Below are 17416 nucleotides of genomic sequence, written 5' to 3' on the forward strand. Positions count from 1 at the left end.
ATGGGACTTACTCTTGCTGAAAGCTGAAGTCCTATACACTCTTACCTAGGAGTAAGCCCCACTGAACGCACTTCTGAGTGAGTACAGGACTGCGCTGTAAGAAACACAGTAAGGAAAACATTTCAAAGCAAAATATAAATTATTTTATTTATGTTCTGATAAATACTCCCACCACCACTGGTGTATATGCGGGAGCGGGCCACATTTTTCTTATTTTTTTTTTAATCGTATGTTTTGATTCACGATTTTTATTTTCTTTTAAGCACACAGCAGTGCCTTCGGAAATAAGTCCTACTGTTCAGTGCGGTTGAGTCTCAAGTGTGCCTCAACTCCTAAAGTGTGCCTGACTCCTAAAAGGCCAAGAGAGCTGCCGGCCCAACTTTTTAGTAGCATACCTGATGCTGCAGCTCTGAGATAATGTGGGTTAATAGAAGTTTGCTAATGTCTTCAGTTGGAATCCGTGCTAGACATCTGAAGGGCATCGAACGAAGCAGGAAATTGCTTGTATTCTTAAATTGCAAGTGTGCGTTTCATAATTTTATACACAGACATACATAAAAGGCGGGTGAAATATTCTTTTCCACAATGTGCACAAGGCCACTATGCATACATACATATATGTTCAAAACTCACGCTGACCCTAAATGCGTTTGCATTGATTTTAAGGGAAATTGTTTCCTCATAAGAGTGACTTGTTAGGACCGCAGCATATACCCTGTACTGTCCAGTTTGGGAAGCGTGCAAAAATTATAATCGTGTTCCTTTTACGGTTGCTGTTCTGTAACTAAAGCTTTTACTTACACATCGAAGCTACATGGGAAACAATGAGCCAGAGCTGCTTAGAGAATCTCGGGAATTCTCTAGGATGCGCAGAGTTGTCCAAAGGGCGCTTCAACTTTGCGCATGAAGATTGGATCCAACAGTTCCTCCTTACCTGCTCAACCTCAAGCATTTTTTAAACGCATCAAATATGCTTGGCATGTCTTTTTCTCTTCACCCCACTGCCCTAAAGATGACCTCGATGGATATTAACACATTGCTGAGCTGCTTGGGTTGATTTCGTCTGTGTTATGTCTCCCGTTGCATTTTGTGGACAGAAGCCGGGAGATGGGAGATTCCTCCCCTTTCCTGAAGATCTGTTACATTAAATCAAAACGCTGCCGTGGCCAGCCTGCAGCTGAAAGGCAGAGAGAAGAAGGCGCACGGGCTGAAGCGTCTAAAAAAAAAAGTCAAAAGACGTGGTGGAATGGGGTGTGTCCATTGCAGAGGTTCTGGCTTGAAGCGTAAGGAGACGTAGAGCGGTGCTCGGAGGAGGGAGGCGGAGGCGGGGAGGTCTTTCGCGGCTCGCGTTTGTGCTTTGGGTGCAATAGGACGTGTTCCTCACATGTTCTTTTTCTAATTACCAGCAAGAAAGTTCTGCTTTCGTTGGGCTTGGCTTATTCAGCATATCCCCCCTCCCCAATGAGTCACACCGAACACGTAATCCTAACCGCTGCCTGAGTGACAGAGAGCCGGCGCGCAGGCTTCTTGTTGTCCCTTTAAAATCCGAATCCAAGGGTAATGATTTATCAAGCTCGTATTATCAAGAAAATGTCATACGAAGGGCACCTTGCTATGCACTGACGCAAACATAGTCTTTCCCACGGAGGTATAGAAAGCTTTGGTCTTGCCGGAGCAAAACCCAGTCTACCCATTTTGCCTGTGCTGCTGTTTTTACCTCTGCGGGTTCTATCTGATGCTACTTTAGACATGGTAAGTGACGGTGCTCTGGGTTTCCCCCTCTATTTTCTGTTTCTTTTGGGAATGTTTAGGCTGGAGGGGAATTGCATTTTACTCTTAAAATGAAAAGTGGCTGCAAATTAAGTTTGGGGATGTGGTTCAGCCTGCAGTCCTGAATACACTTCCTTGAAAGTGAGCCCCACTGTACAAAGTGGAAGATGCTTCTCAATGGAACATACATAAGCAGCGCACCGTTAGACTTGGGAAAGTGTCGACTGCAGTGGGGAGGGGACGAGTGGAGGCGTTGGCACTGTCCAGGGTCCTGAACGTCCACATTCCTGTGTAGAGAGCGTTCCGCATTCCTCTATATACTAAAGCGGCAGTGGGAAGGAAAAGTGGAGAGGACATGCAAAAATGTGGGTGTATTTCAGTGCAAGAGTAAAATTTGCTTTCTTTACTGAAGTTCTGCAGCTGCAGTTATTAATTAAGCGCGTTTTGAGGGTTCTCGACCCTGAAATCCAAATGCAGACAAGAAACTTCCTACGTGTTTGCTTTTCAGCGTCGTAAAGGGTTATTCTCTTAAGGGCAGCAAAATGTGACTTTCTAAAGTTGTGTGATTTTAGTTAGCACCGTTGTTTATTATAACACACACCTTCAAAAGGATTAAGAGATGTAAAAAGAGATGTAAAAAGTTAAAACACAGGCTGGAGGAATGTGGCCAATATTTAATACTGGTACAGTACAGGCGTCTTAAATATTAGCAATGCAATACTATACATGCCGACTCAGCCATTTTGTGTTAACTGAGACTTACTCCCAAGTATAGTATAGTATGGTATAGTAATAGTATAGTATAGAATTGCGGCCTAAAAAATAAACCTCTAGATTTTCCTGTGCTGAATGAGAAATAAATCCCATTTACTTCTGAGTAACATGCTGAGGATTGGAATTTCAGAAAATACAGTTTAGCATTTGTTGTAATAGATAATGTGCCTTTAACGCTTCTTGCAGACCTTTTCTTTTTTCTACCATTAGACTAAATTATTGAGAAAAATCATTACTGGGGGAATATAGGAACCAATATTATTGAGTTTCGCTATGTCTCGCTAGCTGCATCGAAGGCAGAATGCCGACCCCCCCCCCCCAATCCAAAGCTAGTGTGCATTGCTGAATGACAGAAAGGAAATGGGGCGTAAAATTAAAGAATCTTTCTACAATGGTGCTAGGAGAAAAGAGCATCCGACAGTCGTGATGAGAAAATCAAGGAGGTTTGCAAGCAGAGAGCTGGAAGCGATATTGCATCTATCTAATAGTGGAATCTGAGGGCGCCGATGCAGTTCTAGCTTACAGTATGAAGATTAGCGAGGGGAGGGCTGCCTAAACCTGATCTGCTGCGACGCCTTCGCGATTATCTTTAGCAGTGCAACCACAATACAAACACTTTATGTCAGGGACGGGCCCCTTGTCCTGTGGCAGGTCCGCTTTTGCTTCACTCTTTTCAGTGTGCCTCTGCTCTTTCAGGATTACGCCAGTCAAAAGGAGATGAGCAAACAGCTGGTGAACAGCCCCGAGTCAGCCGCCTCTGGGCCACTGGAAAGCGCCGGGATGATAAGGAACAGCCCCGAGACGGAGCACCCGCAGAACCTGCCTTCCCAAGTCCCGTCCCAGCTGGCCGAAGTCGCCACCGCTCTCTCCAGCGACAACAAAACTTTGCCACCCGACGAAGCCAAGGCAAATGATTCCGAGAGGACCAAAGTTGGAATCTGCAAACTCGCCCCCGTGCAAGACTCTATAGACCCTTTCTCTCTAAAGAACGCCCCCAGCGCAGGGAACACTCTCCAGGCCCACATTGCCCCCTGCAAAATCCCCCCGTTGCAAAGCACAGACGGGGAAGCTAATCAAAGTATTGGTAAGAGCACACTGGAGCAAAACAATGCCAAGGGCGCTTGGGTGAACATGAGCCAGAGCACCGTGGTCTTGGGCACAGATGGGATCACGTCTGTTCTCCCTGGCCGTGCGGTCACTGAGGTAAGTCGTTTCCCCCTGTTACTGCCTTCTCTTTCTCTCTGTCTGTCTCTCTCTGTCTTCCCCACCCCACGTCTTTTCGGATCTAACACAAGTGGTTCGAACATAGGCGGATGTCCACCAATGCCACTTTCCACGTAAAATGCATCCCTAATAGAAACTTCGGGTATACTAAATCAGATTTAGGCTTGGCAGTGAGCGATCTTGAAAATAGTCCTCCTCCTGCGTGCAGTAGAAAGAAGGAAAACGAGACAATGATGATCTAGTTATTCTTCTCTCTTAAGCACAAAGACTTGAAATAACTCTTCTCTCTCCTTCCTGGGGCTCAGGCACCAATTAGGAGAAGGGAAGTGGATCTCCTCCAACAGATCATAAAATGTGGTCATTATTGGACACTGGAGCGCGAAAAGGGAAATCGATCTATAAGGCGAAATAGAACTTGGCTAAAATGTTTCCCTGTTGCTGAGTAAGTCTATTGAACAGGCTGGACTTACTTCCGAGTAAACATCCTGAGACTAACTGCGTAACTACCCTGTTCAACGCACACATATTTCCTTCCAATCAACTGCGCAAAAAGTCATTCAGTATTCGCCTGAGTCTGGGAGAGAAACTGACACGCAAAAGCAAACAAATATGAGTATTTATTAATTTCTTAGCCGACCCATTCTTAAGGTTTTGGTGGGCAATGACAATTGTAATACACACGGGCGTATGTATATTTCCACCTACTTCTGTGATTATGTATCTCTAGCTAGCTTGGCAGAGAGAAACCATAACAACAAAAAAGGATTAAGTCCCACTGGCCTCTTGTCGTTTGCTGCGGCGGGACCTGCCACCTCCAATCGAAAAATACTCATTACCTTGCACCGCTTTGTCTGAGCGCTATTCATAGCTGATTAACCTAATTAACCCGATCTCTTTCTCTTTCTCTGGCACGTGCGAGAGAAGAGTCCCCCTCCCCCTCAGAGGAGCATTTGTAGCTGCGACTCCAGTTTGCCAAAGTTCACTCTTCCTTCCCGGCTCTGAGCGTCCCCAGCGCCGCTGTCCAAAAGGGACCCTTGGGGAGCGCTCTTGCCTGTCGAGCAAACGGGGAAGGCAATCAAAGCGAACAACAAAAAACCACCCAAGCAAAGAGCCAACCGTAGCAGGCCCTCTGCTCGAAGCCCCACCGGGCCCGGGCTCTGTGATCAATCACTGCATCTCAGACAGTTCAATCGTCACTCGGGGTCAGTGAGCAAGTCCCGAGCACTGCGGTGTGATGTAGAAATGGGGCCGGGCTGGTGAAAGCGCGCACCTGGTACCCTGGCAAGACAGTGGCCTCTGCTAAGAAACAGAGGCGTCCACGGCTAGAGGCAGCGCTGTCTTTCTCCGCTCTGAAGGGGTTGGTGCGGAGTAGAGCATGCTGCGCCCTCCCGTCCGCATTCACACAATCCGGAGCAGCGCATCTATAGTCTCGGTTAAGGTGTCCGTTTGACTGCTTTTCTGGTCGTGAAGACAGCATCCTACTGCTCCCTCATGAGCAGTACAAGTGCAAAGACATCAGATTATGTGGTTGGCTCCCCGTGGGCTTAAGATGTGCAGTTAAGGCCATGTACATTATTGTGGTTTGCAAAACCGGATTTGACTGTACATTATAACCACTGAAGGTTACGGTGGAAGCTTCGCGTGAGAAGCTATCAAACGCAAAGGTGTTCACTTTTCAGAATGCCGTTATCACATGTTCTCGAGTGAAGGACAGATATATCCGCCCACTTAGCACAATTAAGTTTCATCACTACGATTTAAAACGATCTAAGTGTCAGTGCTCAGAGGAACAACATTGGGTTACTTTTCAGAAATTCCGCTAAGTTAGATGGAGATGGTTCATTTGTGGGCACAGCTGCATGTGGTGGACCACGTTGCCTAAGTAGCGAGCAAATCTGAAGATTCAGTCCCCGCGGTGCATTTTTTGTTTATTCTTGCGATTTGATTCCTGCTACCCACGAGAAAGTGGGCATTTTTTAACCCGTTTCCGGATAATCTACAGTTTGTCACAGTGTCCTCTTTGCCCTCCCTACAATGCAAACTGGTGTCCAACTAAAGAAAAAAGGAACTGAGTTCGTACACTTTTAAAATTAAATTTATCTTCCGCTTTTCCTCCAAGCACCTCAAGTTGGCGTATTTGCTTCTTCCTCTCTCCATTTTATCTTCACACAGCAACCCTGTGAGGTCAGTTTGGAGCGATAATGTTCGGCCCAAGGTCAGGGATTCGAAGCCTAGTCTCCCAGATCGAAGCCGGAAGCCCTAACCCCGTGGCTCCCAACATGGGGCACACCCTCCACAGGGGGGCAATTTGATTTTTAAGGGGGGGGGACAATTCGAGAATGTTTAGACCAAGTTAATGGCTTCCTCCACGTGAATAGGAGTTCTCTTTTTGAATAATAAGAATTATATGGGAGGAGCAATCAAGATTTTAGAGATGCTTAGGTGGGGCATGGCCAAAAAAGGTTGGGAACCACTGCTCTAACCACTACACCACACCACACCGGCTACAGTTAACCTCAAGCCAAGGACTCATTCGCCCTCAGTCGCGGCGGAGTTTACATATCAGGGCCGCAACTTTTATTACATCTGATCTATTTGATTTCGACAATCGGCGCACCGCTTGATCACACTGTATCTGCCAAGCCGCTCGCGGGTGTTGTGTTCGTGGGAGGGAGCAGGATCGGGTCCGTGGGGAAGAGAACCTTCCTCCTTTCTCCCCGCAGTCCCGATGAACCGCTGGGCTCAAAGGCGCGAATTTGAACAAAATATTGGCGAGGAAGGATTAGGACCGGCCCCACATAATCGATCATATGACACGGTGCGCGCACAGTATTTGAATGGCAAATGCCCCTCAACTTAGGGAAGCAGCGCCACCCCACAGTATTTAACGGGGGCGAAGATCCCTTGCCTCGGCCCTTAGGAGTTGCCTATTCGTCCAGAAAGGGAAACTTTCAGCCCTTCAGTGACAGAGGGACTGTGCCTTGCGGACAGGGGACATCCAAGGCCCTGGGGCGGCCTAGGCCTGGAAGAAGACAATGGCGGCCACTCAGCCCTGGCGGGTCGAACCAAAGGCCAGCGCGCAGGTCGTGCGTCATGACGCGATTGCTGCTGTATCCCAGCGAAGCTGAGGAAACCTGAATCTCCTCCTCCTTCTCCTCAGGACAGACTTTCTTAGGACTTCGGGACCCTCCCCAGCGGCGCGTGCGCCCGCGCGTGTGTGTGGCGAGTTTACTTAGGCTGAACTTCCATCACCTCGCGCGCTCCCGTTCGGGTTCACCAAGCCCCGAGTTGGGTCTGGTAGCGTCGCCAGTGCCTTCAAGAGGTCTCCAGGAGGACATTCCCCCCCCCCCGAAAAATGCTTTGCCTCCTCCCCTCGGCCGAGCCCCTCCACCGAAGCGTCGCCCCTGTATATGACTGAAGCTGTGTGGCTCCAACCCAGCTCCAAACCGGCGCTTCTCATCGCCACAGGCCTCTTTCCCCGCTTTCTTTAGCTCTTCAGTAAGTTCAAGCGTCTCTCTCTCTCTCTCTCTCTCTCTCTCTCTCTCTCTCTCTCTCTCTCTCTCTCTCTCTCACACACACACACACACACACACACACACACACACACACATACACACACACACACACACAGCCCCATCCCGCCTCGCTGCTCTTCTTTCCCTAAGCAGTGACTGGAGGGAGAATGGACCGTGTGGTAACTGGGGGTTGAGGGATGGCAAACGACCAGGGGGACAGTTCACGCGCCCCGGGCAAATGTTCCCCAAAGCGCTGTGCGCAGCAGACAGCCGGCGCGAGTCATTAGGGCGCCAGCTCGCCTCTCCCAATCGCTTACTGCTTAACTCAGCCACATGAAGCCTTGAAGTGGGACCCTCGGCGCAACTCGGTCTCGCCTTAGGCACTGTCAGGTTTTCCGCTTTTGTTCTAATCTTCTTCCCATTCCTGCCCCGATTAAAAGGGTGATGATGCGCGCCAGGCCCAGGGCATGCTTGCTCCAAATGCCACTGGAGTTTGCCTTCCACATTCACACGTGGGGGGTGCAGGCAGGGAAGCTGGCCAGGGATCTTCTTATGATCTCAGACTCGGAGGAGGATGTGATCAGAAGTCACGTCGATTAAGCTCTTGTCGATTTCAACAAGGAGGGATTTAAACACATACATAACTCTGCCAATGGGACTTAAAAGTGCCTGGGGCTTTCTCTTGTTTTGTGACAGAGCCAACTGCAGATCAGCGAGTCCTAAGATTCCAGCGAAGGACCTGTGTGAGTGAATCACCTCTAACTTTCCTAGAGGACATTTTCAGTTCATTCTTTCCCCACGCCACGATTAAATGCTGTAGCTCTCAAGGGTCCCCTAAACTCAAGACCTCTGTATTTTCTTGCTATTTTTCTTGTGTTTATTGTATGGACTGATGAATAAAATAATAATAATAATAATAATAATAATAATAATAATAATAATAATAATAATAATAATAATAATCTATTATTATGTATATAAATATAAAACCAATTACTACTGCAACTACAGCGGTGCAGTTTGCCTAGGGATGGCAGCTCAGACATTTCCGCTTCTGAACTCGTTGTGTGCTATCGCGTCGATGTAATTGTGTTTTTGTTTCTGTCTCCCTCCAGCCGGAGGAGGAGGATGAAGGGGACGAAAATAAAGCCCGGGGAAACTGGTCTAGCAAGCTGGACTTCATCCTCTCCATGGTGGGTTATGCAGTAGGGCTGGGCAATGTCTGGAGGTTCCCGTACCTGGCCTTTAAGAATGGGGGAGGTATGGATTTTCCTCTCTTTTTACACCCTGCAGCTCAGAAAGGGGTAACGCTGGGGCCTTTGATCCACCAGCCGGGTTAAACGGAGCGCTGAGCTTGAACGTAAACTGCTTCCTCAGTCAGCTTAAATTCGAGTTCCCCACTCCCTCTGGTTTCTGGATCGGGCTTTCAGCCAGTGCCTTAGAAGCAAAGGGGTGGGTGCTGCTGATGGCGAGGGGGAAGGGGCGGGGCAGGGGGCAGGGTCAGAAGCTGTCCATCGTCGGAAACCCGCAAGCCCTGTTCTAGAAAACCGGGGCAGCCAGAGAAATCGATGCCCCTGGGTTTAAAAGCGTGATTATCTATTGATCTTGGTGTTCATAGGAAAGGTTACTTCACCTTATGTTAGAAGTACCCATTAAGCACCCCATATCACGCCCCTATCCTATAATCTGCGTTGCGTGAAGAATGAACAAAATAGACTTCAAGGCATGCTTGCGGGTGAAGTAAATTCTAATCCGCATTAGTGACCCGGAGTAAGGTCTTTATTCCACCCGATGCGGACGACAAGTGTGCGATTCTATGTTATCAGTTAAAAGCAAATCGTTTGGTTTAAGGTCTGCAGTGAAGCTCCACCACTGCTGAAACTGACCTTGGCGAAACCTAATAGAATGTACAGTATACATAAATAAAACATAAAGGGACTGAAGGAGTGCTGGATGGATCTCTTTTGAAACGATGACATCTGCTTCCAAATATGCATGCTTAGGATCGGCTGCGATCTTCCAGCTGTGCACCCAGCTGAGCTCAGCGAGACTTGCTTCTGAGTAAACAAGCGTTGGAGATCTTTTATTCTTCCAAATGTTTCGGGGTGACTACCTCGAAGTAAAGGGAGCGAGGCAATCATTTCAAAGAGCAAATCAAGCGAGAGCAGATTTTCGCAGCAAATCCTTTGGAAAGAGTCTGCATGCAGATGATCATGGTTGCAATTCGACGCAGTCATTAAGAAACCAGCCCTCTTGAACTAATGGGACCCTTTGGGGCCCAAACTGCACGCTAGAGGTGCAAGGTCTCCCGAAGCCCCCTTTAAACTGAAATGCATCAAGGGGGGGCTGCCAATTTGAGCGGAGGGGGCGGAGAAGTGTCTGCTGCCTTAGCCCTTTCCCTTCCGACTATTTGTTCCCTCCAAATTGTCCTCCCCAAACAGCTTTTCTTCCTTCTTTTGGGAACTTCAAAATAAACAGGCAACGGATTAGGGACTAGAGTCTGGAAAGTGAAGAGACAGTAAAGCTTTCTACCGACCTCTCTGAAAAATAAAACAAAATATAGTTGATACGGCAATCAAGCTCTGAAAAACTGCGTGATAATTTTTACCAGTCCCGTCCACCGAACCTTCTTGCTTTATGGGGAAAACCCCCCCTATTTTGGAATTTTCCCCCCACCAGTTTTGACTACAGTAAAGGGGGGGCAACATCCAAACTGGGAAACCACAAAGATAAAAATATTTTCATTTATTAGAATTAGACAATGCCTAAAACAAAATGATCCCCACCCCCTTTCAGAAATGAAAGAGATGTAACATACCTCTCACAATCACAAACGAAAATAGTAGAATGTGCATTTAAAACAATCCGGCTTTCTCATAGTGCATTATTGCCATGAATCTCGACGTTGCTTTAATTACTATCGGAGTTTGGCGATTTCCTATACAACCCGTATATTACATATAGAGAAAACAAGACCAGCCTTACAGATATTAGAAATTCATGAGCGAAAAAGTGCATATATTTTCCCCGCTCTGATTAATTGGACTAAGCCTAAACGGCAATTCCTCACCTTCTGCTGAACGCTGCATGTTAACATATTTTTCTCGTTTGTATGTCTCTGTGTATATATAGCCCCCTATCACTGTTTAGCTTACCCATTGTCATTCATGTAGTCAACACCACAAAAGTCACCTTTCTTAGGAAGATAGGAAGCTGCCACATACTGAGTCTAAACCACTGGCCCATCTAACTCAGTATTGTCTACACTGACTGGCAGCAGCAACCCAGGATTTCAGGCGGGGTTTCCTACCAGCCCCACCTGGAGATGCCGAGGCGTGAACGTGGGACCTCGGCATACGAAGCAGATGCTCCACCCGCCGAGCTTTTCCTGTTGTTTTGAGTGAAATCACAGGATTTTGCAGTTTTGGAGAAAACTTTCAACTTCACAGAAAACAAAAACATGTGGTTGTCTCAGAATCTACAAGAAGTGGTTGTTTATTATGATTCAATTTCAAACGGTGGTGGTGGGGGACTCAACTCTGGTTATTCTAAACCTCAAGGTTTCCAGGGTGTATTTTTTATCAATACCCGATATATATATTAATTAATCAATCATCATTATTCCATACACGTGATTTACCCAACATGCCATTTAGCCAAACTGTTGCTGAATTCGGGTTAGGGCTGAAATCCTGAACACATGTGCTTTGGGATCTCAGTAAATTTACTCCCAATTCAGTGGGATCGAAAGAAACCACACAGACGCACTTATTGTACCTAATCCGAAGCCAGTATACCCAGAAATATATCCTACCGAGTTCATTGAGGATCTCTCCCAAATATGGGTAACAGAACAGGCAGATTAAGGAGCTGCGTCTGAAGTTTGCGCAGGCGCAGTCCCTGGTCCAGCGCAGTCCCTGGTCCAGCGCAAATGATTTGTCTTTTTGGCATCATTGCAAAGCTCTCCTGATTTCGACTTCACAACAGAATTCTGAACAGCAGTCTCAGCGTGGGGAGTCCAGGTTTGCTGAGCTTCCCTCCTAATGTGAATCTACCACACCACAGCAGCGGCTGCGGGCTATATTTTATACAAGTAACGAACACAGTTGCTGGGAAAACTTCATTGTCAAATGCATAAATGCCATCCCAACGTGATTCATTTTAAAATTTGAAATTAGGAGCCGGCTGTTTCCCGCGCAATCCCCACCCCCCTCACCCGCCCCTCTTAAAAACAACGCTGACTTTCCTCTCCAGGACACACTCCAGGAAGCCCTGAGACGCAGTTGTAGGTGATGATGAGAGAAATTATGAGTAGTAATTGAATTAGCTGCACCACCTGCAGCAAGTCTGGCAGCCATTTCCACTCCGAACAGTCAGCCTTGTTTGACACGGTGCAGAAGCAAATCCATAATATGCCCCAAGGAGAAGGCGGGTCAGGAGCGGTTGAACTGAACAAGGCAGGTTTTGTCGAGGTGGCTAGAAGGGGGAACAGCCCTGCACAGGCTGAGATCTGGCACGTATTTGCCAGGAAATTAAGTTCCACTAAATCTAATAGGATTTACGACCATCTGTAAACACAGGATTGCCCCTTGAACTGGAAGTCTCCTGGATGCAGTCTTAGTAACCCTTACAGAGTTCAGTGGGGCTGCTTCTGGGTAGATATTAGGAGTGGACACCAATGTGTTTTCTTTAGCCTGCTTTCTTTACCTTCAAAATAAGGATTGTTAGGATCAGCCTAATTTTGTTTTAATATGCACTGGTAATTATAACTGTGGGTTTTATGGGGCATGAAAATACCTTCTGCCAATCTGACCAACATGCAAAGCTTTCCCAAGGGAGAGAGCCCTGCTTTCTGCCGACAAAGCATCTCTGCGAAGGGTTTCTAAACAGGAAATACATTAGTTTCAATAAGTTTGGTATTGCTGTGCAGGGGTTTTGGGTGGGGGGAAGGGTCGTAAAGTGCTTTTGCAGTGCACAAAATAGAACAGCTACAAAATGTCAGGGCTGTGCCCTTTCCCACCTATGCTGTCCCTGAGATCTGTATTCTCTTCTTCCATTAGGTGCATTTCTTATTCCCTATTTGACAATGTTGGCTCTGGCTGGGATCCCCATCTTCTTCCTGGAGGTTTCTCTGGGGCAGTTTGCTAGTCAGGGACCTGTGTCTGTTTGGAAAGCCATCCCTGCCTTACAAGGTGAGCTGAGCAGAAACAATGCCTTGTCCTGTGGCATTTTGTGTGCATGGGGTGTGTGTGTGTGTGTGTGTGTGTGTGTGTCTTTTTAACTCGGAGATCATGGTTTTCCTTCAGTTCAAAGCAAGAGAGATAGCATGGGCTCTCCTCTGTGTGGCACTGCTATGAGAACAGTGGCTGATGCGCTGCAGTCTGACTTTGACCTTGAGGTGACCTTGCAATGACTGATGTAGTAGTAATGCAGCACTTTTCTGCTTTAGTGGATCCATGCTGCACTTCCCAGCAGGAGGAGAGCATTCCACGGCTGCATCACTTTTATGGTGTCACGTACATCTCATAAGAAAATAGCACTTCCCTTCAGTGCTAAATATCTCACACATACCATGCTGCATGGTACTTTCCCACTTCCCTTGTATAGGCAGCACTGGGGAGAGCTGTTTCAAGGTTCATGTTGACTGGTGTGGTGGTGACAAATGTACTGACATGAAATGAGAAGAAGCTTTGAAAGATAATTGGACAAATTGGTGGAGGGCATTAGGCTATCGATGGTTACTTGCCTGATGGCTCTGCTCTGCTTCCATGGTCAGAGGCAGTATGTTTTTCCTGAATACCAGTTGCTGGAAAATGCAGGATGGAGTGCTCTGGTGTACAGGTCCTGCTTGTAGGCTGTCCCCTGATTGTCGCCTGTGAAAAGAGGATTCTGAGCTAGATGGGTCATTGGCTTGAGCCAGCAGGCTCTTCTGTCACTCTTAGGGAATTGCAACAAAACAGTGTATTTTAAAAGCATTAAAAAAGAGACTTTATTGAATAATCAAAGCATTATACAATCCAGCAAGGCAAAGAAATAAGTGACAGCTTATTATAATCCCATGATGCAGAATTAGATATTACTTTGGAACATAGAAAGATTCAATCCAAGATCAATCAAGATAATGAAAATATTATTTTTGTAGAAGCAAGAGTGCTGATATTAATGTAGAAAGCATTTATTTTTGATCCTTTAAATGTAGATCCCATAGAGTAATAAATCACATGTGGTCTTCAAGAATGGGGTGACAGCTCTACTGCCCTCTTATATGGCAGCCCAAGATGGATTTTGTGCCAAGACAAAAATATTCTGTTAAGCACTATGAATTACATTCCAGCACAGCATTTACTTGGGAGAAAGCCAAGCTGAATTCAGTGGCACTTAAAAATAGATAGGATTGAGCTGCATGGCGTGTTGAACTATTTTCAGTAAAAGAAAACGCCTGAAAAATAAGATGCTATTTAAACTAAAATGTGTTCATGTTGTATATGACTAGGCAGCCTCAATGTTATCCTTTAGTTCACTCTGGATTATATTCGATGTTAGCCCTACTCAGAGTAAACCCATACAAATTATGGGATGTGGCAAGTTTAGGTCCATTAATTTCTTTCGCTCTACTCTGTGTATGAACTAGTTGGATACAAGCCTATGTATTTTTAGTAGTTTAAATTGTGATCCTCCCTGATCCTTTATCCTCTCTTTTTTTCAGGCTGTGGCATTGCTATGCTGATTATCTCTGTCCTAATAGCCATATATTATAATATTATATTGTGCTACACACTTTTCTACCTTTTTGCATCCCTTGTACAAGTGTTACCTTGGGCTTCGTGTAACAATCCATGGAACACACCGGATTGTAGAGATAAAAACAAACTTTTATTAGGTAAGTTAGAGTATGCTTTCCCTTCAAATCTGTATATATGACCATTCTGTACACTCAAATCTGTATATCTGACCATTCTGCCTTAAAATACAGAGCAATGAGTATTCTCAAGTATGTCTCTATTGTAAATGTTTGTAGTAAAAATGAATTCTGCAATTACACCAACTTTTCACACCTTCATTTAGACTTCCTTATCTGCTTATTGATTCTGCCAACATAGTGCCATGGTAACTTCACAATATACTGCAAACCATAGAAGAAAGGAATCCAAAGGGCCAACTGAGTCCAACTCAAGGCAAAACCATATTTACATCAATTTCCCACAATTCAACTCACCCAGTCAGGACTACAGTGCTCCACAAATGGAGAATGCAGTGATTTTACCCAGCACATGCCTGTCAACTTTACTGCTTTTTGGGAAAACTAATTTTGGAGTACAGTATTTCTGGGAAGCAGGATTATCCTTTAAAATAATAATAATAATTGCAGAACTAATTTATTGGAAGCAGCAGCACTAAATAGATCTAATTAGTGGTGCATTCCAATGCTTACTCAGAAATTAGTCTCACTGTGTTCAGTGGGGATTACTCACAGGAAAGTATGTCAAGAATTCCAGCCTCCTTGACCCAGAGCTGAAATTGAATCAGTAAGATTTATTGCATGCATCTTCCACTTCTATAGATCAGGCCATGGTTTACCAGAGATTGTTCTGGTAAACACTTCTTACTTTCAGTCTTCTCTTGGGGTGACATTAATACTTGCAAACAAGGCTAACTAGATTTCATGCAAAGCCTCAAACAGGATATACCACTGTGCACTGGGGATGTGCGGGATTCACTCACAAATAGGAATAAAACGGATGCAGCATATATATATATATATATATATATATATATATATATATATATATATGCATCTTTATCATTTAAGTCAGGTACAGTATCAAACTACCAGTGGTGTCACACTGTATTCCACAGAGTGCATTCTGTTTTTGAGGAGAACAGTAAGTGGGAACTGGCTGAAATATGTATGACATTTATGAAATTTGTGACCTGTAGGTCTACATGTGAGTTGCACAATGAAAAGTGGGGGGACATTTTGGCCCCCAACAATTTGGATTAAGGTTCAAGATTCCAAAGTGTGGCTTTGGTCACATAGTCTGACATATTTCCATATGACTTCCATATTTTCATTTAGTTGTTTATGAAAACTTTACTATCCTGTCTTTCTTTCTTTGGGAAAGATACCCAGGGTTGCTCAGAAGCCTCATTAAATCTCACTAAAAACATGACAACTTTTATTTATTTATTTTTTACTTTAAGAGTCCATGTTAGAGCAGATGTTAGTTGGCACTTTAAAAAGGAGGGTTTTTCCCTTGGTGGCAATGTCAGCTTTCTGATACTCCTGAATCAGTGCTAGCTGTTGACCACAACAGCTAAATCTTCATGTAATGAAAGAGAATGCAATCCCCTACAGAAGAAAAGTTTGGTTATAGGGGGAGAGAACCTTAAAACAACAACAGAAAGAGTTGTGTGCTGAAGATGGTGATGTTCAATTTCTAATGCAAATAAATAAAATGGAAGAAAATTGTTTTCAAATGACTATTCAAAATAACATATATAGTGGAAAGTGACTTGCAGCGATGTCACAGGCACCTCTAAACTCAGGGGAAGGAAACATGTGGCTTTGCAGGTGCTTCTGAACCACAACCTGTGGCCCTCCAGATGTTATTGGACTATAGTTCCTATCAATCCCAACCAGCATGGAGATGAGGGATGATGGCTGAGACTCATAGGAACTATAGCCCAACATCTGGAGGGCCACAGATAACCCTTTCCTATCTAACTCCTATGTAGTATGTGAGCCAAGACACTTTCTCCACACCAAATGATACAACAGTCTCATTTGGAAGGGAAAGAATAGGGTTTTGTTACGTTATTTTATAACCAGCAGCTCTAGCTAGCATTTTGAGTGTTGATAAGTAGCAGTTCCTACTCAATGAAGCTAAGGCAATGTCATTCAGTCAGTCCAGTCATGGTTGCACAGTCCTTCCCAGAACAACTTCAACCTCTGTCTTGTCAATGACTCTTGTTGTGGAAAGGTGTCCTTTGACGTAGGGCATTATTATGATCCCACATGAGTGTTAAGGGCTTTGCCCACAATTCATCTGAAGTTTCATTCTTATCAGTGAACTAATTTTTTAAGCATGTCACTTAAATGGCAAGAGATCTAGGAAGAGGAGCGGCAGGATAAGAACCTCATTAATAATGTTGTCATGGATATTGACTCCAGTGCCAGATAGGCAAACACAGAATAAGATTTCAAAGATAAGGTAGGGAATAGGTGGTGATGTTTTCAGTGTACATTCCAGGAGCAAAGGATGCCAGAGTTTGGCAGTGCATATTTACTTGCAAGTTAGTGGGGATTTTGGTGCAACACTGTATTGAGGATTGCAGTCTGAGTGATTGAATAGTGATCTGTGGCGGATTTTATATTCAATACGGATTTTTCTTACAATTAAAATAACTACAATATCAACACACTGCTGTACTGGTAGAGAGGATTTTAGCAGGTAGGCAGCTATTGGCATAATGAGATGTAAGTTTTAAATGTCTTTTTATATAACTTTTAATGATGCAGCTATTCTGCATCTCCATCTAGTAGAAGGACCAGCTCTACCATTAAGCAGAGTGAGATCGTTGACTCTGGCAGCAGATGCTGGCTGGTAGTTGTGAGGTGTTGGAGAACAGAGCTATGTGTATTACAGGTGCTGTTCTGTGCCCCAAAGCTCGCTTGCAGACCTCAGGAATGGTGGAGGACATTGTCCTGTAATCAGGATTAAAGTAAGTTTCTCCTGCCAGTCCACTTGACTTAAGTACAGTGTTACCTCAGGTTAAGAACTTAATTCGTTCTGGAGGTCCGTTCTTAACCTGAAACTGTTCTTAACCTGAAGCACCACTTTAGCTAATGGGGCCTCCTGCTGCTGCTGCGCCGCCAGAGCACAATTTCTGTTCTCATCCTGAAGCAAAGCTCTTAACCCGAGGTACTATTTCTGGGTTAGCGGAGTCTGTAACCTAAAGCGTCTGTAACCTGAAGCGTCTGTAACCCGAGGTACCACTGTACATGAAAGTGGCAGGAGGGGATGCACAATCTTGTTTGCTTCAGGCAGGTCAATCCTGTATGGTGGTTATCTTAAGCACAGGCTTGCAATCAATGGCACTCAACATCTTGTTTTTGTGTATAGCAGGGATAG

The 17416-nt window shown here is 45.2% G+C and overlaps 1 protein-coding gene across 1 annotated transcript in view; it reads left to right on the plus strand.

Annotated features, from left to right (window-relative positions):
- Window positions 1-1694: 1694 nt before the first annotated feature.
- SLC6A5 (solute carrier family 6 member 5) overlaps window positions 1695-17416 on the plus strand; it is a 70674-nt gene continuing 54952 nt past the window's right edge. The window contains exons 1-5 of the mRNA XM_081189578.1: window positions 1695-1752; window positions 3241-3738; window positions 8399-8543; window positions 12344-12475; window positions 13990-14163. Of these exons, the coding sequence (XP_081045704.1) occupies window positions 1750-1752; window positions 3241-3738; window positions 8399-8543; window positions 12344-12475; window positions 13990-14163 (952 nt within the window). The 5' untranslated portion in view covers window positions 1695-1749. The remainder of the gene's footprint in view (window positions 1753-3240; window positions 3739-8398; window positions 8544-12343; window positions 12476-13989; window positions 14164-17416) is intronic.

The sequence above is a fragment of the Podarcis bocagei genome, assembly GCF_964188305.1.
Source record: "Podarcis bocagei genome assembly, chromosome: 1".
NCBI lineage: Eukaryota > Metazoa > Chordata > Lepidosauria > Squamata > Lacertidae > Podarcis > Podarcis bocagei.